The sequence below is a fragment of the Epinephelus lanceolatus genome, chromosome 19, assembly GCF_041903045.1.
Source record: "Epinephelus lanceolatus isolate andai-2023 chromosome 19, ASM4190304v1, whole genome shotgun sequence".
Taxonomy (NCBI): Eukaryota; Metazoa; Chordata; class Actinopteri; order Perciformes; family Serranidae; genus Epinephelus; species Epinephelus lanceolatus.
In genome coordinates this window covers 29,347,410-29,370,146 of record NC_135752.1, presented here as the reverse complement: position 1 = coordinate 29,370,146, position 22,737 = coordinate 29,347,410, and the positions used below count along the sequence as shown (strand labels likewise).

The following is a 22,737-nucleotide window of genomic DNA, read 5'->3' as shown; positions in this document are numbered from 1 at the left end:
TGCTTTAAATACTAATTAGGCCTCCAACTGTGTCAGCTCTCAAACTTAACAGAGCCTTGGCCACTAAACTACATCATTTTGCCATCATCACTGGAATCAAATATTTGTCTGGCGCCAACTCAAAAATTCAGTGTCTGTGTCTAAAAGACATCATGTCTTAAACTGGTTAAAAAAAAAAAGTTACCCAAGCTCCTCTCCAGCCTTGATGTTTTCACTGGCAAAGAAGGCAATGTGTGGGAAACGAAGGTCCTGGTGCGTCGTGAACACTCGACAGGCAAACAAGTTGGGCTCGCACATGTGATTGAGGAAGCGGCTGATGTTTCCATAGAAACGGGCATCGATGCAGTATAGATCCTCGGGCTGTGAGGGAAGGTAAATCAAAGACTCAAACCAAAAGACAAGCTGCAAGCTGAAAGAAGTATTCTGCATTGAGGAAATCTCAAAGTAAGAAGTTAAAGAGAACATTGTGTTTAAGGGATAGTTCAGGTATTTTGGGGTTGTATGGGGTTCTTAGTCATAGTCAGTGTATTACAACATCATCATCTACATCACTTCAAAAAGATCCAAACTATTCCTCCAAAGTAGAAACTACGAAATTATGGTTTTCATTATTTTCTTTCCATTGACACCTTCATCCATTTCAGAACATGTTCTCAGTGTATTAATGAGTCGGTTCTTTACCTTATCATCCAGGCTGAACAGGTAAGTGTCATTCTGCCTCATCTCTGCTTCTGCTTCGGAGATGATCTCACCCACGTACCTGTTCAAAAGCAGGCGGCGCGTCAGTAGCTGCAGAAATCACTGATGCTGTTTACAACATATCAAGATTTTTATGAACGTGGAATTAGAAGGTTTTATTCAGGAAGACTGCAGTTCTGAGATACTGAGCTTCAAGATTTTACATCTGTGCTGGTAAACCTGTGATGTGTTTTCAAATATCAAAATATTCAACTCAAAGATTATTTTTAATCAAATAAATAACATCAAATAGACACTATTCAGCACTAAAAGATCATGAGTAAGTGGATGACTCAAACTCAAAGTTATCAACTTCATCACATTCTGTTTAATCAAGTCATAAATCAACCTTAATAATTTAGTTTTCCCCTGAGTCCTTATAATGAGCAGTGAAAAAGTTAGCCTGTGTATGTTGTCACCGCTGTTGTTCCTTATACACACACAGCACAAAATAAAATGTCTTTATTTCTATGTAACTGGTTCTGCTTCAAAACTTGACTTATATCCATTCGGCACTGACCAGCTATGCAACCAACCAAACAAAAAAGTTAAGAAAACAAAATGGCACACAAACCAACAGTGTAGTAAACATCAGGGACCGTAAACGCACATTTTCAACATGACCTTACAGCTAAATGCAGTCTGGAGTGTGCCAACAGCATAGCTGTAGCTTTTTAAGTAATCATCATTAAAAAGATATTTTAAAAGTGTGTTTAAATGGTGCATTGAAAAACAGCTCTGTTGGTTGCTCTTGATTCAATTTCAATTTCAATTCAATGACAGGACAGCCCGAAGCGTGAAAGGGAGAAAGACAGGACCCAGCAAGCATTTTTTGGTTTAAAAAACATCTAATAACCGTCTACATGAAGACCTGACGTTTAGGCTAAATCACAGCTAAATTTGGGCTGTCAGTGAAAATTTGGTAGACGTCTAACCATAGCAAAAGTGTAGATGTCATCAATTATACGGCTATGTAGAGACCATGTCCAAAAAATGCAGATAAACATATTTTAATTACTGTTGACTCTCCATACGTGATTGAATATCATACCGCACGCCATCTGCAATGGCGAAAATTACATTTAATCAATTTCACAATTAAATCGGCTAGATTTGGGTTACATGTAGTTAGACTAAATCGGAGCTAAATGTAGCCAATACATTTAAATCACGACTATTGCTTGCTGGGGGGACAACATGCAGCAAAGGGCCACAAGCCGGAACCAAACCCTTGCCACTGCCATAGTTTACTCAAAGTTCGTAAAAGAGGTTTTGATATAGTTTTGCTGTTATTACAAGCAGTCGCCTATGATTTCAAATCATCAAGAATTTTCTCCGTTGTTGGATTCTCTGGTCTTTGTTCTCTTTGTCTGTTGGTTTGGTAATCTCAGCCCTAAAAACAAGACCAAGTTGGAAAAAGTGGTCAAGTTGTGCTGTAAAATCACTGGTGTTACTTTTAATAACCTGCAGCATCTGTATGAGGCGAGGGTCACCTCTAAAGCTCTGTCTATTGTCTCAGACTCCCAACATCCCCTCCATGTTGAGTTTCAGATGGTTCCATAAGGGCGGAGGTTTTGCCTCCCTAAATGTAGCACTACAGATCGTCCTTTATTCTGTCTGCTATCGCTTATCTTAACCAGCAGTGACTAATTGTCAATGATTCATCCCTGACAGTGTGTGATTCTGGATTCTGTGCATTCGGTATTGTACTGTCTGTTTTGTTTTAATTATTTAATTGTTTAACTACTCTCTGTATCCCACATTGCCCCCAGGAACATAAACGTTTTACCTTACCTACATGTAGAGGCATGCAAGAAAAACATTTCCTTCACAAATCAACATAACATGGGGTAAGTAATTAATATACAGATGGTAATTCGGGGGCTGAAGAATTGCTGTAAGTGACACTTCTTACATGTCACTTGATCACAGATGCGAATTGAAAATATTACAGCGGAGATAAAGAAATATTGTTTGTCATATTATCATTGGTGTTAAATAAGTGCCTGCAGCATTAAGAAATAGAATTAGTAATTGTCAAATTTAATTTATCTATCTATTCTATGTATTCAATGCAAACCAACTTTAAACAATTAGAATTTTATTGTGTCTGTGTATCCAAAGCCTGATGTATCTGACTGCTCTGTGCCACAGAGCCACACTGTCGCACTGGGTGACATGTTCCTGATTACCATGATCACATATGCTGTAGTTTATTTTGAGTCAGTCCCACGTACACCATCCTGCCGCCAGAACAGAACTCACGAAAGCATCAGATGTGTATTAATCCGCTACTGAAAATAGTCCCCAACATATTTCCTCCTGTTTGAGTCACGTTAATTAAAACTGCAGTGACCAGGTGTTTCAGGAAATGACTGAACCTTCTGTAAAAATGACACTATTTATTTTTGGGAGGTTTTAAAGATTTACGTGGTATAACTGGGACTGAAAGCCACAGACAGAGTGGTGTACAGAATGTAAATCCCCTTGAGGCAATTAGTGGTTGTGATTTGGGCTTTATAAATACTGTTTACTTGACTTATCTTTAAGGTCACTCTACTTTCATTAACAACAAAAGTTCATATAATAGAGGTCCACTGTGTCGCCATTTTATTAAACCAACAACATTTAGATCAGCAACGTGTTTCTTAAAATAACTGCCAAAGAAAATTGAGGGTTTTTGTGTTTTTCTGATATGGCACACAGAGTTGTGATTAGAAAAAACACTAGCAGTCAAAAATAGTTACAATACATTAGCAGGATAGTGACTGGCACATCAGCACAACACCTCAGTGACACTGACAGCACTTGTGAGTGTGAAAAAGCAGAACGCTTAACTATATCTGAGCTGCTACCGTCTGGCAGGAGGTGCAGAAACTGCATGTGTGAGAGTAGCAGGTTTTGCCTGATCTGCTCAGATTACTAAATACATGAATAATCACTCACAGATCGGCAAGGACACAAGCTGAGGCTGCACTGTACTATGGGCTTAGTGGCTCCAGAATGAAAGGTGAAGTGCAAATATAAAGAATGCTTTATTTGTAAATGGGACTTACTCGCATACAAAGGTCCCCTGTGGTATGTCTTGTACTGCACGGACACCCCAGCCCTTCTTAGCGGTCCTGAAGAGCTGAAGCCTGGTCCTGGAAGATACACAGCATCTTTAGGTTTACCTTTACACACCTCACTGTCTTAATGATGTTAGCCTGTTACAATTAGATGTTTAACAGTGCTCCCTCACACAGCTACAGAAGTTGTAAAGTTGCAAAACCTTCAGAGACAAAAACAGGGATCACTTGACAGAAGATGAGAATTATCTAAGTACCTGAGTCCATTTTGCACGACACGATTCTTGCAGGTCCTCCAACAGGAGCACGCATGGTTACACTCAAAGATGAGAGGAGGTTCTTCACGGCAGAATTCAGGTAGAAGACAACCTCTCTGAACACAACAAAAAATTAGAATTACCACCTTGCAGTTGTACGTCTTCATGCACCAGTCAGGTTGCAGCGACAGTTTAAATACACATCTGAGAAATAGGGCTGCAGAGATATACCAGTTTCAAGGTATACTGTCATATAAAAGTTGACGGTTATACAGTGTATGTTTGCTTATCTAAAATACTTAATAAAAATGCAACAGGATGGATAATCTCCCCTTTACTTCAGTTAAAAAAATGCTTCTTGATTGAAAATGATAGTGAATGGATCTGCAAGGTGCTGAAATAAAAACTTCCCAACTGAAATGTCCACAGAAAGAAACCCTGATTGCAAACGATTAACTTAAATGGTGTAATGATACTTTATTTCAAACTTTAATATTTTTAATTGGTGACTAACTAACTTTCTGAATCATCTTGTTAAAAGACGACAGTGCGGTCTGTCCGTGCAGACATTTATTCTTACCTTATCGTACCAGCAGCGCAGACTGAGCTGTCCACACATGCAGATGCTCGCTGAACAATCTTCCTTACAAACACAGTACTGGATACACAGAGAAAATAATACTGGTCATTTCACAATGTCAATCGCAGTTTAAAATATATATGATGAAGAGGTTTCTAACTCACCTGTAGGTGTGTTATGTTCCTATCGATGTTCATGGGGGAGGTGACACAGTTTTCAGAGATGTATTTGTAGTCGTCTGGGTAAGGTTCACTGTCGACAGCGTTGACACAGGGCAGGGGGACACTCTCCTGCCCCAGAGATATGTCACTGTGAACAGAGCAGATGCTGGTTAGAGGCAAAGTTTTCAAAGTCAGGGAGAACTGGTGCAGAGGTCGTGACTAAAAAATGCTGGGGTCCAAGCTGCAGTGTTTCACAATCTGATACGCTGTTAAAGGGCAAACTGTTTTTTAATTAATCTGGATTCTTTCTCTTTTTCATGTTTTTGTTTTAAAGTGACTAATGGAGACTACATTAGGTCCAGTAATGAGCGAGAATGCTGCAGCTGCCAGCTGCAAAACAGGCCGCAATGTAACCACTCGGGGCATTTGGGCACCGTCACTTTACATCCACTAAGGCCCCGATCACACAGAAAGCGTTTGGCAGGATGCAAAAGGACACTGCCTTTTTTTTTAAAATTGAATGCCACTAGTAAAATTATTGCCAGGTTTTTGATTTGAGAGGCGGGCCTTCTGTGGTGGTCATGACAAGTTTACAGCTGGTAAACAATGGAGGAGAAACTGGTGGTAGCAGTCGATGGATACCCAGAGCTATACGGCCTGGCAACCACCCCATCATGTCGCTGCGCTAACCTTTGCCTGTAATCAATCAACTGTTTACTGTTTATTTTTCCCTAGTAATTAGTATCTAGTTCCTAAAATGTTGAGGCAGAGGGTACTTGCTGTAGCTCTGGTTGAGGGTGAGAGGCTGTCAGGAAATACTTTGTTGGTCACAGGGAAACAGAGATCTATGTGGGTACATGAGACCCTAAAAAAGAGGGTGGGTCACAGGGAGTACCACCAGTTGGTCCAGGAGCTTCGCCTCCACGATGGCTGTTTCCAGGCATATTTTAAGATGACTCGGGGGCAGTTTGACAACCTGCTGTCTATCGTCAGCTACCACCAGTTTCTCCTCCATTGTTTATCAACTGTAAACTTGTTGTCGTGACCACCACAGAAGACCCGCCTCTCAAATTATCCAAATGGACAATGGGAAGAAAGGTGACGTTTTTCTGCTCTAAATTTTTTCAGCTCGAGGAGTTCAGAGCGCTCCGGCAAAAATGCCAGGCACCTAGAGTGCAGAAACACAAGGTGCGTCGCAACACAAAAACTGCAAGCAAAAAGCTTCATTCTCATTAAAAACAATTACAAAAAGCTGCCGCCAGCTGCTACAATGCTTTCTGTGTGATCAGGGCCTAAAAGTGCTGTTTTTTTGCCACTGACAGGCTCAGATTATTATTCTAAGTGTCTGGCAACATTATGGAAAGGATCCTACCGAGATAGACCTTTTTATTTAGGAGCAAGATCATTTTTGTTTAAACAAAAACAGCCACAAAATCACCACCAGACTCCATTAAGATAAACAGTAACTTAAGCATGAAAAGAGCCAGCATATTTCACATCTAACTGGGCGAGTTGTGGGTTTATTTCAACTAAACCAGAGTTGGTGATTGTCAGACGAGTAGAAAGATGAACCAACACAGATTTTGTGATTTTGTTTAATTTATGTTGACTTTGAATTAAGTGTCTTTTACACAATGATAAAATTACTGATTATTTAAATGGAGTCTGGTGGGTTTGGTAATAGCAATTTTCGGCTGTTTCTGGTTAAACAAAAAGGATCTTACTCTTTAACAAAAAGATCTATCTCTTTAGGGATCCTTTTCATAACGTTATCAGACACATAAAATGATATTGTGATCATGTCAGTGTTAAAAAAAGGCCTTTCAATAGACATAAACTGACGCTGAACGATTTCCCATTAATTATTATAACCTATTTTGTGGCTGCAGGCTGCAGCAGTCTTGCTCAATACTGGACCAGTTTCAAAAACTGTTGTTCCCATTAATCACTCAAAACATTCAAAAACATGGGACAATTGGGTCCAGGCTGAAAATTACCAAGTTTACCCTTTCACTCATAGATCTATTACTCAACCTGACCTTTCTAAAAATATTTCCTCCTGTATCTGTGGCCACATGTCCACCCCAACTAATCCCTCCCAGTGAGAGGCAAAGCACGGTATCACTCCAACCTGTGGAGGACTTTCTCCTCTGTCCGTGCATGCCTGCTGTTCCTGGCGTCCCTTTCCCTCCTGTTGGCCTGCAGGGCCGCCCAGGCCTTTGAGTTGTGGCTGCAGCAGTCTGGGGGAGTCTCTCCCTCGCGGTTCTTCAGGAACACATCTGCTCCTCGACTCAGGAAAAGCCTGAGGAGACCACATTGTGATGATGAACAGCAGACCATTCCTGAACAACTTCTGAGTCAAAGCTCTTGTTTTTAACTGCAGTTTAAAAAAGCAGGTTATTTGTTTTTCTCCCTGATGGAAATAACTCACGTGACACAATCCAGACGATTCTCCCGAGCAGCAATGTGAAGAGGGGAGTCTCCGTGGATGTTGACAGCCTGCAGGTCGCAGTGGGCGTTCAGGAGCAGCTCAGCGATCTCCACACTGCCCGAGAACGCTGCCCAGTGAAGGCAGATGTTCTCTTCCTGGAGAACCGAACAACACAAACCAACAATCACATCATATTTGATCCCTCTGTGACGTTTATGAAACACCAAGTGGACAGACTCCTCAGCCAACCTTGTCCCTGATGCTGATGTCAGCGCCTTTGCACAGGAGCAGCTTCACCTGGTCCGCATGCTTGTACTCTGTCGCCCAGATCATGGCTGTCCAACCTCCATCATCCTGAGGGAACAAAACAAGACACTGACGATTTTCAGAAACACAAACACATCATCTACTTGGTGCAAAAGTTCATCCAAGGAGAGACTGTGTCATTACATCACAGCTGCCCTAATGGCTACCTTCTTGCAGCAAGGACAGACATTTCAAACAACAGCACATCAGACGCAGTGCAGTCCTCTCTCTGAGCTCTGCATGAGTCCTACAGCCATCTATTTCTAATTTACTGGCATCAAAGTGCATTTGAAAAAAGCATACAGTCCATATTTAACACTTACTCATACAGCTTTAAAAAACACAAAAAAGGTGCTTCACTCTGCTATCAAATTAAAAGGATCTGATTGAAGTCCATCTTGTTACTGTACTTTGGACCGTTTGCTTTAACTTCAAATATTGCAGGACTGTCCATACACACAGGCTATACTCCCTAATATATACTCTATGCAGGCATCATACCCTTGCTGAGGCACTACTGACTATCAGCTGTACGTTTTCAGCTACCGAATCAGACATGTGCTTCTGTGTATGGTCAGACAGTTAGAGAAGAAAGTGATTGGACAGCAGCATCAAATGCAACTGAATAATGACGACTGGTAACGAAGACATCCCTGAGAAAAAACACACACACAATACATAATTTTAAAGCCCTAAAGTGAACCTGAAATCAGAGATGATAAAAGCGACTGAAAAGAAATGTGCAGCTGCACCGACCTGACAGTTGATGTTGATGAGTCCTGTTGTCAGAAGGTGCTCAACAATGTTGTAATGGCCAGACTTGGCCGCTAGGTGGAGACACGTGAACCCTTCAACATCCTGAAAGCAGCAAAGAATCCAATCACTGACAGATGTCAAGTCTCAAGACAAACTCAAAAAACATATTTAGGCAGGTGATTAAATAACGAACCTGTTTGACAAGAAACCACTTTAAAGGGATAATTCAGATTTTTTGAAGTGAGGTTGTATGCAGTATAGTTAGTGTGATACATACAGGAGATGTTGATCAGCACACCCCCAGTTTGGAGAAGCAGGCAGGAGTACAGACATGGAAGCTAAACAATGTACTGCTGTGGACAGTGGCTGCAACAAAACGCATTTTAGCCACCTTCAAAAAAAAGTCCCACCTGAAAACATCAGTAACAGTTTAAGTGTACGCTACATTTAGAATATTTTCACTGCTTTACCTGAAGTAGCTCTGTTGCTGTCGACAAAGCCAGACTCCATTGAGAAAAACAGTAATTTAATATCGTTAAACACAGGAGCTGCTGGTCTACCGCTGCCTCGATCAGATGGTTTGTTGTGGTATGGTGTGACTTAAGTGTTTAACAGGCTTAGTTCAGATTCACCGAAGTCATCCAATAACTCAAACAAACCAACTGATCTATGGAGAGGTAGACCAGCAGCTCCTGTGTTCAGTGAGCTAAAATGACTGTTTTTCTCAATGGAGTCTGGTTGCTTTGATGAGAGCATAGAGGAGGTGGGAACTAAAGCCTTAACGGCTTCCTCGTCAGCAAGGGCTGTCTGCATCAAGGTAAAGCGCTGAAAATATTCTCAATATAGCGTACACTTAGACTGTTACTGATTTCTGTGAGTGGGATTTTTTTTTTAGGTGGCTTAAATACATTTTGTTGCTGACCCCTCCACAGCAGTATATTGTCTACCTTCCATAGCAGTACACCTGAGTGACATTTACTAAATGCTATAAACTGACTATGCATAAGCACCTCATACAACCAACTTCAAAGATCCAAACTAGATCCTTTTACATCAAAGATCCTTTAACATCTTGAATCAAAAAGTCATCTTTGGTTTCTCTTTTATTTGGATAAAAACAACACAACTCGAGCACCAGTATCACAGCTGCTGAAAAATTGAAAGGTCAAATTATGTTCTGATCATCACTGTAGCTGGCTGATGAAAAGCTCTGATATCCCAGAGAAACTAGCTGCAGGTTTACCTTGTGCGTGGCGCTGGCTCCAGCTTGCAGCAGGTACTGGACCGTCTCCATATAGTTGTTCTCACAGGCCTCCATCAGTGGCGTCCGCTGATCTTCGTCACACATGTCCAAGTTTGCTCCAGCCTGAAGTGGCACACAACAGACAGCCAATGCAAAATTCTGTCATTAAAGAACTACGAGAAACAGTCGGTTTTTCACTCTAAAACACAAGATTAAGGATCTTAACCAACTTTATTCATCACCACAGGAGTGAGCACAGGGCAGGACTGAAAGATATCAGTATAAGAGTCTAACCTGTACGAGCATGTGGCAGATGTCTGTGTATCCTCCCTCAGCTGCAGCGTGGAGCGGAGTACGCTTGTTATGAGATTCCATCTTAAAGTTTGGGTCAATCCCGTCCACTGGAGGGTAAATGAGAAGGAAACAATTTCATTACATTACAAAAGCATTTTAATAGAAGCAAACATGAGATAAACGGCACAGGAGGGGTTAACATACCCAACATGAGCAAGACCTTCTTGAGCTCTCCCTGTTTGGCCGAGAGGTAAAGTTGTTTGGGGTGAAATCGCAGCTTCTTGGGCCTGATCAAATCACAGACAAAGGAAAAAAGAAATGTGAGTGGTTGTCTCAGATTGTCTCAAGGGTCCAGGCTTTCGGTCGTACAGATAAATCAATCTGATTACTTCTCTGTGTCGAGAGCAACCAGGATGCTCTCTAGAGTCTCTCTGGATGGTCCTTGAGAAACTGACGGTGCTGACGTTGTTCCAGCCAGCAGTGCTGCCGTCCTTGATGACCCAGGAACAGCAGAGGCGTCGAGTCCGTGAGCAGAGCGCATGGACAGCGAGCTGTCTGCCCTGCCGCTGACCTCACCCCCAATAGCCAGACGAGAAGAGCTGGGAAACAAAAGGGGGATCGTATATTAGCTGTGTAGTGCATGGATTACTTTTGATTGGGGCTATAAAGAGGACATTTGTCTAAAAATCTTATGTAAAGGAAACTACAAAAAAACGGGAGGCCACTGAGAGTGACCTTCTCTTGACATGAACATCATACACCCTTCAATAATCACAACTTCCCGCCTATCCTGACACCACAGTTGGTGCTTTACCTGCCAGTGGTGGTGTCTGCTCGGCCCTCGGGGACCCCAGGCGTGGCAGGTCCGTGTGCAAGCGCGGAGGGCACTGTGGAGGTAGTGTCAGCCTTGGCGATGGTGACCTCCTTGGCCTTGCTGGCCTCCTCTCCACAGTGGGGACAGAAGCTTTGACCTTTCAGCACAGAGGCACAAGCACGGTGGAAACGGTGAGAGATGCTAAGGTCTGGTTGGCACTCCATGAAGGTCCCCTGTGCATTGAAAAGAAAAAAATATTTCCATAAGCAAAACACATTAAGGCAGGAAATCAGACAACACCTCATTGTGCTGCAATAGTCTGGTTTCTCTAAAGCCCACTTTATGGATGTATTAATGATACATTACACAGTGGATCAAATCAAACTTTTGACAGCCTACTAGAATAGAATAAAAAATTGCTTTGACAGTCCACCAGATTAATTTCGCTGCAAGAAAAATTACCAAAGTGAGATGAACAGACTGATGACAAAGTTTTGAGGACATAATTTACAGTTGAAAAAAGGTAATATATTGCAATATATTATATCACATTACTCAGCATATCTTAAGGTATTTAAAATCGCAATAATATTGTATCGTGACATCAGTATCGTGATAATATTGTATTGTGGATCTTCTGCTGATTCCCACCCCCAACACTGAATTCAGGTCAGGGTCGGTGTCGACTGAAACACTACCAAAAACAGTGCACAACAAAATATGACGTTGTCTGTGACCAAAAAAAAAATTCCCCAGATCAGCAACATGAAAGGAAAGTGTCAATCGACACTTCACTCTGTTGGATATGCGTAATTTTTGTTAAGCATCCATCCATTTTCATCCGCTTATCCAGGGCCGGGTCGTGGGAGCAGCAGGCTGAGCAAAGCACCCCAGACGTCCCTCTCCCCAGCAACGCTTTCCAGCTCCTCCTGGGGGACCCCAAAGCGTTCCCAGGCCTGATGAGATATGTAATCCCTTCAGTGTGTTCTGGGTCTGCCCCGGGGCCTCCTACCAGTGGGACGTGCCTGAAACACCTCCCGTGGGAGGCACCTGAGATGTTTTGGGCGGTTGTCAAGCACCTCATTAAAACAGGGTGTCTACAGGTATCAGACAGTTAATTTGAAGGCTTTTTAAGACCCTTTCAAGATACTTTTTAAGCAAATTTAAGACAGATTTTTGGGCAAATCATGTTTTACTTATTTAAAGGGCCAGTGTGTAAAATGGGTTGAAAACAGTGACATCAGTGGTCAAAATCTAGATTGCAGGACTCGTTGGGAGGGGTGAGCCCTACGAGGCCTACGGTGGCCTCGTAGGGACAAAAAGCCTTGCGCACGAGTTTTTCAGGAGTAGGTCTATCTAGCGACGAGGTGAATATTTATTTAGAAATCTAAACCATGTTACGATATTGTAATGAATCCCTCACGAGCAGGAGACCAGAGGAGCGTTCGGGAAAAAGGCCAGTTTATTTGAGCACTCCAAAAACTCTGGTAACACTCCAGGGGGTAAAAGACTCCGTCCCAAACTCTGACTCTTCTAGCGTATCAGACACACTTCATACCCACATACTCGTTTACCATACTGAGTGGGGACCCCCTCCCACCTCTGCTCCACCAATCTCCAGCCCGCACATTGACTGACAGCGTAGCCGGTAAACAGAGCTCAGCTGTTTATTTAGCCTAGCAATATCTCCGGACTATAGTAGCTGCAATGGACGACTTTGATAGTGACTTTGAAGAGTTTCTTGTAGCGGACACAGATCCAGAGCCATACCTGTTTGAGCCGGAGCATACAGATGAGGAACTCCATGTGTTTGATGCTGAGCGGGCGAGAAGAGAGGCTGAATGCACAGAATGGGATTAGGTGCTACTGCTACCATCGTTGGGGAGATATATCACCAGGAGGAAAAGCGCCGCAGAGAGTGCATCACAAGGAGTGAAGTTGCGTCTTCTTTTCCTCACAGATGATGGTTCGGGTTCATTCTCTCCTGTTGCGTGGTAAGTGTGGTCCATTCGCAAACTTTATAACTAAAAAAACTTTTCACTACTGTCTATCGACGAACTACTAACACTCTGCTGTTTCCTCCTCCTTCTTCCTTCCTCCCACTGTCTTCGTTGGTTTATTTATACACGTGAAACGCGTTCTCTGGCTGGCTGGATTGTCCGCTCGGTCTGCCATACCGCTCGGTCTGTACATACATGGCGGCGCAAGATGGCGAACTCTCTTAAGCAAGGCCCTTGCTATATATATATATATATATATATATATATATATATATATATATATATATATATATATATATATATATATATATATATATATATATATAAATAAGCATAATTATAAGGCTACGAAAACCAAACGAGTTTTATTTTATAGCGATGATACACTTGTATAAACATATTAATGGGTAGAATATTCAGATTCAGATTCAGATTGACAATAAACCATGCCAAATATTACACACTGGCCCTTTAAGCATTATTGCAGGCATGTACTATATATGTGGTCTTGTGCAGAGGTAAGGGTTATGTAGGAATATGGTAATTTGAGTGAATTACATCAATCTACATTTTGCCAACAGGTCAGTGCAAGTGTGACATTGTAACATTAGAAATCTCGACTTTAACATAAAAACTGGATAAATGAAATTACATAAAATATTTGTAGTAGTTAAGACCTCACAAATTCAAATTTAAGACTATTTAATGACTTTTAAGGCCTATTGTTGTAACACTGAATTTAAGACATTTTCAGACTTTTTAAGGACCTGTAGACACCCTGCAAAGTGTTCAGTGCCCTACCATTGATCAGGCATATCTCAGACACCTACTTACACTGTGGGCCGTGTTTGTGTGATGCCATAGCAACCTACAACACAAGGCTGTGTTTTTGCCGTTAATAATCTTATCTGCATCTCATTAGAAACACTCATACTGTCCTGGGTTTTTCCGAGAAAAATCACAAAACTCACCAGTGACTTTTAGTTGTCATCTGATGTTTTCAGTAACATCAATTTCTTTCAACAGAACATCACATTTGTACATACAGATATGGAAGAAACACGATTCTAAATCAAGTTTTTCTAACTCCTGGTCAAAGGTTCAATATCTAAGGGCACTTATTTGCTGACAGCTGAAGAATACATGATGTGAATGTATTGCCCTGTTTGCCACGAAGCAATTCATGTACATCATTCAACTTAACTCTACATTTAAATGTATTATATAAACTGTTCTACATCCCCAGTTAATCCACACCCAGTGAGACAATGATTAAAGTGCAGCTGAAGATGTCTACTCACAGCCCTGCAGAAGAAGCCACAGCCGGGGCAGCACTGGTGCTTCACCATGCCGTTGCGGTGGTCCTCACACAGAACCAGCAGCTGAACAGAGTTGGAGGGACGCATCATTTCATGTTTCAGTATGGCACCCTGGCAGCGGGTCAGCTGCCCGTCAACGCTCTCCGTGGCCATGCACTTCCTGTCTGCCAGGGTGAGAATCTCTCGACTCTTGGGCGTCTCCATGCGGCAGCTGCAGAGCGGAAGCTCCTGAGCCTCCTCCATCGCTGACCCTGAAGTGTCTGCAGAGACAAAACGTCTGACTTAACCAACACTGATCTCAATATCAATTGTGATTTGTGACCATAGTGGGTTGCACACATGGGATGGGTAATTATGATCAAGCTTAATAAGTTTCTATCTTTTTCTAAGCCCACCTTTGTTCTGTGAGCGAGCCGCCGGCTCTTGGGGCTTGTTGAGGTTGACAGACCCAGGTGAGAAAACCTGTGTGCACTCCTTCCCATCGCCTGCCTGGGCCTGAGCTGAAGCCTGAGGCTGATCCACCGCATCCAGTTCTGAGCAGAACAACAGCGAGCGGAAAAAAAATGCTAAATGTTTACGATCGAATTCATTCAAGTCACAAAAAAACAGAAAGACACCTGCAGGAATACAGCTGCAATAACCTAATTCAGTCTCATGTGAATAACTGTAATACACATTGACATGTGAAAGAAAAACCTGTCTGCCAAAGCAATGAAGAAATACAGAAATCTATAATCTATGCTCTCATCAAACCCAGAAGGTCATTTTGACCTTGCGGACCACAGGAGCAGCTGGTCTACCACTGCATCGATCGGTACTTTGTTTTTGTGCAACATTGCTGAATCCAAACAAACCCTTTAAAACACCAGAGTCACACAAAACACACCCACACACACAAAATAAACTGAGTGAGGCAGTAGCAGACCAGCAGCTAACATGGCTTTGAAGAGAGCATTGATTAATTTCACTGTCTGTTCAGTTCCCCATCTGAAACTGCTGTCTGGGAAGTACTGAGCATACGATGTGTGAACATTAAAACCACTGGCAGGTCAAATGAGTAACATTGATCATCTTGTTACAGTGCATTGTTCTCCTGGGAAACTTTAGGCACTTGAGATGCAGCACCCACCCAAACACGGCTGTGGATCTAGTACACCCCCCAATGGCAACAATGCCCCTTGATGGCAGTGGCCCCCCAAGCAGAACAATGCGCCATGCCTCGATGCAAAAACTGGTCAAGAGTGGCCCAAAGAACGTGAAAGAGAGCTCAATGCATCGACCTGGCCTCCAATTTCCCTAGATCCCAACCTGATTGAGCATTCATGGGACGTGCCGGTACCCCAGAGGTACCCCCCGATCCACAGTGGGGCCTTTTTGGATCGGACTTGCCTCTGACATGTCAAGGCATGGACACAGGACCTCTGGAGGACTGGGATCCTTTGAGACCTGTCGGTTGTGAGGTGGGGTACTGGCACGTCCCGCGGATGCTCAATCAGACTGGGATCTGGGGATTTGGAGGCCAGGTTGATGCCTTGCACTCTTTGTCATGTTCCTCGGGCAGTTTCTGAGCATTGTTTGTGGTGAGGCATGGTGCATGTTCTCCTGGAGGGAAAGACACTGCCATCAAGGAGTGTTATTGCCATGAGGGGGGGGGCTTGGTCCGGAGCGGTGTGTGGACAAGTGAAGTATTTCAAGTGGCATCGAAGTGAACGCCAGGACCAAAGGTTTCCCAGCAGAGCAGAACACTAGTGTGTGTACAGTACAGGCCAAAAGTTTGGACACACCTTCTCATTCAATGCGTTTGCTTTATTTTCATGACTATTTACATTGTAGATTCTCACTGAAGGCATCAAAACTATGAATGAACACATGTGGAGTTATGTACTTAACAAAAAAAGGTGAAATAACTGAAAACATGTTTATATTCTAGTTTCTTCAAAATAGCCACCCTTTGCTCTGATTACTGCTTTGCACGCTCTTGGCATTCTCTCCATGAGCTTCAAGAGGTAGTCACCTGAAATGGTTTCCACTTCACAGGTGTGCCTTATCAGGGTTAATTAGTGGAATTTCTTGCTTTATCAATGGGGTTGGGACCATCAGTTGTGTTGTGCAGAAGTCAGGTTAATACACAGCCGACAGCCCTATTGGACAACTGTTAAAATTCATATTATGGCAAGAACCAATCAGCTAACTAAAGAAAAACGAGTGGCCATCATTACTTTAAGAAATGAAGGTCAGTCAGTCCGGAAAATTGCAAAAACTTTAAATGTGTCCCCAAGTGGAGTCGCAAAAACCATCAAGCGCTACAACCAAACTGGCACACATGAGGACCGACCCAGGAAAGGAAGACCAAGAGTCACCTCTGCTTCTGAGGATAAGTTCATCCAAGTCACCAGCCTCAGAAATCGCAAGTTAACAGCAGCTCAGATCAGAGACCAGATGAATGCCACACAGAGTTCTAGCAGCAGACCCATCTCTAGAACAACTGTTAAGAGGAGACTGCGCCAATCAGGCCTTCATGGTCAAATAGCTGCTAGGAAACCACTGCTAAGGAGAGGCAACAAGCAGAAGAGATTTGTTTGGGCCAAGAAACACAAGGAATGGACATTAGACCAGTGGAAATCTGTGCTTTGGTCTGATGAGTCCAAATTTGAGATCTTTGGTTCCAACCGCCGTGTCTTTGTGAGACGCAGAAAAGGTGAACGGATGGATTCCACATGCCTGGTTCCCACTGTGAAGCATGGAGGAGGAGGTGTGATGGTGTGGGGGTGTTTTGCTGGTGACACTGTTGGAGATTTATTCAAAATTGAAGGCACACTGAACCAGCATGGCTACCACAGCATCCTGCAGCGACATGCCATCCCATCCGGTTTGCGTTTAGTTGGACGATCATTTATTTTTCAACAGGACAATGACCCCAAACACACCACCAGGCTGTGTAAGGGCTATTTGACCAAGAAGGAGAGTGATGGAGTGCTGCGGCAGATGACCTGGCCTCCACAGTCACCGGACCTGAACCCAATCGAGATGGTTTGGGGTGAGCTGGACCGCAGAGTGAAGGCAAAGGGGCCAACAAGTGCTAAACGCCTCTGGGAACTCCTTCAAGACTGTTGGAAAACCATTTCAGGTGACTACCTCTTGAAGCTCATGGAGAGAATGCCAAGAGTGTGCAAAGCAGTAATCAGAGCAAAGGGTGGCTATTTTGAAGAAACTAGAATATAAAACATGTTTTCAGTTATTTCACCTTTTTTTGTTAAGTACATAACTCCACACGTGTTCATTCATAGTTTTGATGCCTTCAGTAAGAATCTACAATGTAAATAGTCATGAAAATAAAGAAAACGCATTAAATGAGAAGGTGTGTCCAAACTTTTGGCCTGTACTGTACGTGAACTTTTGGGTCTATAAAATATACTTTTTTTCTTTAATTTTGTGATATAATTCATGTAAAAAGAGTAGCTGAAATAAGCTCAGGGTTCAGCCTCAAGGATATGTTTAGTAGTATAATGTGACTGTAAACTGCATTTTCTAACAAAATGATGCTGGCCTCTTGACACTCATCATATGGACCACAGTTGAGCGACTGGTTGACTCTGTACAGGTGTGAGTGTAACAGGAGCGGTGGTCACCTTTGGCCTTTATCCTCCTCTTCCGTTTCCTGGACGGCCTGAGCCACGCGCTGTCTCCCTTCATCTTCTTTTTCAGCTTCTTCTTCAGACTTGACTCTGTGCTCTGAGGCGGACAGATACAGCAGAAATTTCACAAATGGTGCCATCTTCAGTGACAAGACATGATGTGAGATGAAGTGGTTAGGTTGAGTAAAGATGGTCGTTCTTACCAAGTCAGACTCTGTGCCCTCCTCCTCTCCCTCTTCTTCTCCAGACTCCTCAGACTCCTGCTCATCCCCCACCTCCACCGGGAACAGAGTTCATCACAAGCATTTAACACACGATATATTGAAACAGGCTTTACTATAATACATTAGAGTCACAGTGATACCTGGATGAAAATACAACTGTTGTCTCCAATATTCTATCTGACAATAAGCTCACACAGGGAATTGGCTTTCCCACAGACAGCAAGTACACCTTTAGAATGAATGCTTGCACCTGAAATGTTTGTTATTCACGCCATCTTGTCAACACTGATACTTTTTAAGACCCTAATTAATCAGTAAGTGATTTATCACTCTTTCCCAAAGGGCCACCCAGCACAGTTGCTGCCTGACTTTCAATAAAAGATTAAAAAGCTCCTTCTAGTTCTGCACACAAAAAATAATTCCACAGCACTGCCAAAAACAGGCAGTTAAAGGGAAACGTCTGTGCTTTTTAACCTGGACCCCATTTTCCAATGTTTTTGTGTCTAAATGACTAATGCAGCCGATAAATTTTTGACACTGGTCGGTGTTAGCAAGAGTGCTGGAGACAGCAGCGGCATAACAGGCTGCAATGTATTGTCAGTGGGTACTATTTATGCATTTTCACTTTAAGTCCACTTAACGTGCTTGTATTTGCCACTGACAGGCTCAGATTGCGATTCAAAGTGTCTGACAACATTATGGTAAGGATCCCTACAGAGACAGACCTTTTTGTTAGCAAGGCCGTTGCACACTGAGTCAGTTTTTTGTCCCACATTGTCGCACATCTAAAAATAAATTCAACTTCATGTTGCGTCAATCACATTTGCACACGAAGTCCGAAACTTTTGTCCATCATTAAAATTTTCAGAATAGGTTTGACTTTCTGCGTTTTTCGCGTGTGTCATAAGCCTTCAAAGACCTGTTTGACCAAGAATCAGTGAAGAAAATGTGGGGGTGGAACACAGCTGCGACAAAGATGAACATGGCGCACAGAATCATTTCATAACTCAGATAGCTCACTTTCAAAGGGTCAGGTAGTAATATGGATGATGTTGACGAGGAGGAGGATGTGGACCGCTGACAGAATGTGGAGGACAGAGAGGGAGGACAGCTCCGCCCCTTCATGCAGCAGCAGTGCCAAATGACAGACAGAGGGGGAGTGGTGACAGTCAGATAGGAAACTCCAGTGGAGAGAGGCAAAAGAGGAAATGTGTCTTTTAATTTTGTCACATATTGCGAATTTTCACAATGATTAGAACAATAAAACGCATCAGAATCAGTGTGCAAGGTTTCTGTGCAGATTAAAGAAACGCATCTGTAAAAAACTGACTCAGTGTGCAAAGATCTTTTTTGTTTAACCAGAATAGGCCCAGAACTTAATATTGCCAAACCTAGCAGACTCCATTTAAAAGAACAGGATCTCACTCCTAAACAAAAGGGATATCTCCGCAGGGCTCCTTTCCAGAATGTTGTCAGACACTTCGAATCGCAATCTGAGCCTGTCAGTGGCAAAACAAGCACTTTTAGTTGATGTAAAGTGATGGTGCACAAATGCCCAGTTACAAAACTTGTCTTTATTATTCACTTCGACACAGAGGCATGTGAAAATAGGATCCAGGTTGAAAAGTACCAAATTTACCCTTCAAGTTCTGCTCTTTGCATGAAACAGAATATATCACATGTAATGTCAGAATAAAAATGGAAAGGATGAAAATCTGTTTCCTGTTCCAACCTGAGACATGGGCTCAGACGCTGCTTCCCGGACAGCACTGATGGGTTCTCCTGCTGACTGCTGACACTCCTCTTCCTCAGACTCCCCCTCCTCGGACTCTTCCTCCTCTGATGCATTTTCGATCTTCTCCCCATTTATGTTTGCCACCTCTTTCATCTGTGAGACAAGAAAGGACGAGAGATGATGATAACCATCTGCTGTAAAAAGGTTTCTGGTGAAACTGAAATGTATCAGAAATGGTCAAAATCTGGCTTCAAACATCTGAAACATTGCAGAACGGCACATTGCAAGTAGTCGCCTGTTTCAACTCGTCTCGTCGCAAATCTTTGGTCTGAACCGGTCTTTAGGGCTCTATAACTTGCCCATTTTATGACGAATTGGACAAAGTGCTGTGATATTGTCCACCGTTTTGTTCTACAGAAGGAGACGTGTTGAATCCTGCTGACAGCAATACTTCAGCTGTTCGACACCACCGCTAACATGACTAATGAGCAGTGACATGGTAACAAAATCTGAACACAAGTGGTCAGCTGGAGACACATGATAGACACAGGTGTGAACGGTGGTGTGTCTCAGCTGTCCACTTGTGTTTGGATCACCGAAACGCAAGTTAATATCTGGGTAAAAAGGCTCTTTGTCAGCCAGGTTTGTATTGTTTGTTATAATAAATGTGAGGAGCACTGACCTGTGGGCTCTTGGCAGACTGTTGTAGTTCCTTAAACATTTCCAGCACACTTCTCTGCCTCAGCACTTTGGTTTTCTTCTTGGGAACCAGACTGTATGTTCCCATCCTCCTCTTCTTCTTCCGGGATGACATACCCATTGAGTAAGAACCTAAAGCACGAGAAAAAAACACACATTTAAAGCAAAATTGTCAGCAGAGATGACGCTCTCTTCTGGTCCACTGGTTACTTTTTTCTAAACCAAATAAAGTCAGTTTTCGACAGCAGGTCAGTTTCTGTTCTGTGTTACTGGAGTCTGTCTGACCTATTTGTAGCTTGGCTGGAGCTGGAGGAGCTGGACGAGCCGGAGGAGCCACAGGAGCTGTAGAAGCTGGAGGAGCAGCAGAGGGTGGAGGAGTCTCAGGTGCTGGAGGAGCCTCAGGAGCCGGAGGTGTTGCAGGAGCTGCAGGAGGTGCTGGTGAAGCAGACGATGAAGCAGTTTGTGCTGAAGCTGGCGTATTCGGTGGACTCTGAGGTAGATGGTTCTGAGCGGGGGACTGCTGTGAGGATCTCTGAGCGTCAGCTGCGACAGGAGTCTCCTTCTTCTCCATTTTGGCACTTTTTGCTTCTCTTAATTCCCTGTTAAGAAGCTGCAGGAACAAGAAAAGCACTTATGATCGCAAGTATAGTCCAAAAGTCAGTTTGTTTTTATCAGCTGACACCACAAAACACCCTGAGGGAACAGATATATTTCATTTTCATCCAGATTTTATGTCCACATGATTGAGTGTCCTGCTGCAGAAGACACTGACCCCTGTGCTTTACAGTAAACAAGATTCAAAATTCAATTATTTATTGCCAGATCAAGCTTTACAGTCAATTTGGGATTCATTTCGGTGCGCTCTACAGCAACAAAACCATGTTATCACCAGCAGCAAGGTGTGTCCACAGAAACACACTGCCCCAGCTACAATACAGCAACAACACAACAAATACAACAGTGCAGCCATAAGGCTCAAGCCCTCAAAGTGACAAGTTAAAGTGCAAGCGCTTGTTCATAAAACCAGTGGAGCGTTTAGGATACAAATTGCTTGTTGCAGCTCAGAAAATCCTCCATTTATAGAAAGTCGTGCTGGTAAAACCTGCTCAACTGTATCAACACAGTGTGTTGTTGAACCAAATTATTCTTCTTCCTGAGCAGACAGTCATGAAACTTTTTAAACATTCAAAGTTTTGTCAGATTTTTTATGTGATTTTCCATTGACTCGTCTAAATGGCCAAAAGTATGTGGACACTTTGCTCTTTTGATCTGCGGCTGTTCCTCATGGTTTGGGCACCTCACTTCCAGTCGAAGGAAATCTTAATTAGGGTGTCTATATCTATCAGACACTTTTATTTAATGCTTTTTCACATATTCTGGTCATGTCTGAAACTATTTCATTTTTTGGGATTTAATATTTTAAGCTTTTTCAACAATGTTTGGATGGCTGGTTGTCCCATCTATGTCCATGGCAGACATTGTCTCTCTCTCTGCTCACCTCTGGCCACAGGGCTCATCCTGTGTAAACAGAAGGACTCTTCACCTCCAACATATGGACATTAGATTAAGGATGCTTTGTATTATTTACAATTGCAGAAAAGGTCCAACTGCATGCTGCTTCACCACCTAGCAACCATTATTAACTTTAGTGACAAATGTGGAAGCTGAAAATTTGTAATGAAACAAGCTATTCTCCCCTACTTATGTCATGCAAGTTCATTAATTTGTCGTCATTTCTCCTTTTTTATTTGTATTTTTTTCTATTATTATTCATTCATTTTTTTATTATTCTTTTTTATTTATTTACTTTTCTTTCATGCTCTCTCTGGTCGTTTCTGGGTTGATGGGTGGGTGGGACTGTCATGTCTTTTTGTCCTTATTGGTTCAGTGTTTGTTTATGAAAACTCTGTACAGAGACAGACAGACCATTCACACTCACGTTCACACCTACGGACAATTTAGAGTCACCAATTAACCTGCATGTCTTTGGACGGTGGGAGGAAGCAGAGGTACCAGGAGAACCCTCTTGCTGTGAGGAGACAATGCTAACTATTGCATCGCTGTGCCACCGGTGAGTAGACAGGTTAGTAATAAACATGTAGTCCTGTGCAGAGGCGGGTTTCATGTAGGACTATGGTTAGATTTAGTTAACCTATGTTTTTTCAGATCAAATGTTCGTGGCAATTAAGAACACACTAATTTAAATTTAAGACTATTTTATGACTTTCAAGGCCTAATGTTTACATAGCTGAATTTAAGGACCTGCAGTGACACTGTTAATGCTACAGGATACTATAATATTTTAGACAACAGGGTTTTTCCAGCTTTGTGGAAACAATTTGAAGAGGACATTTTGCTGTTTAAACATGACAGTGCCCCTGTGCACAAAGCCAGGTCCACAAAGAAATGGTTTTCCCAGTCTGATGTGAGAAAAGCCTGACTGGCCTGCACAGAGCCCTGACTTCAACCCAATCCAA

General features: G+C 42.7%; 1 protein-coding gene across 2 annotated transcripts in view; it reads right to left on the bottom strand.

Moving 5' to 3' along the window:
• The window catches only part of ehmt1b (euchromatic histone-lysine N-methyltransferase 1b), a 43,683-nt gene that overhangs the window by 2,073 nt on the left and 18,873 nt on the right, over window positions 1–22,737 (bottom strand). For both annotated transcript variants that reach the window (XM_033646947.2, XM_033646946.2), the window contains exons 4-25: window positions 20,546–20,870; window positions 20,244–20,392; window positions 19,559–19,714; window positions 17,806–17,877; window positions 17,597–17,699; window positions 14,363–14,500; window positions 13,950–14,227; window positions 10,649–10,881; window positions 10,224–10,433; window positions 10,039–10,121; window positions 9,835–9,941; window positions 9,541–9,663; window positions 8,298–8,399; window positions 7,485–7,589; window positions 7,236–7,390; window positions 6,936–7,106; window positions 4,808–4,952; window positions 4,644–4,721; window positions 4,064–4,179; window positions 3,795–3,881; window positions 682–760; window positions 185–360 (exon numbers count right to left, since the gene is read on the bottom strand). In XM_033646947.2, coding sequence (XP_033502838.2) covers window positions 185–360; window positions 682–760; window positions 3,795–3,881; window positions 4,064–4,179; window positions 4,644–4,721; window positions 4,808–4,952; window positions 6,936–7,106; window positions 7,236–7,390; window positions 7,485–7,589; window positions 8,298–8,399; window positions 9,541–9,663; window positions 9,835–9,941; window positions 10,039–10,121; window positions 10,224–10,433; window positions 10,649–10,881; window positions 13,950–14,227; window positions 14,363–14,500; window positions 17,597–17,699; window positions 17,806–17,877; window positions 19,559–19,714; window positions 20,244–20,392; window positions 20,546–20,870 — 3,191 coding nt within the window. The remainder of the gene's footprint in view (window positions 1–184; window positions 361–681; window positions 761–3,794; window positions 3,882–4,063; window positions 4,180–4,643; window positions 4,722–4,807; window positions 4,953–6,935; window positions 7,107–7,235; window positions 7,391–7,484; window positions 7,590–8,297; window positions 8,400–9,540; window positions 9,664–9,834; window positions 9,942–10,038; window positions 10,122–10,223; window positions 10,434–10,648; window positions 10,882–13,949; window positions 14,228–14,362; window positions 14,501–17,596; window positions 17,700–17,805; window positions 17,878–19,558; window positions 19,715–20,243; window positions 20,393–20,545; window positions 20,871–22,737) is intronic.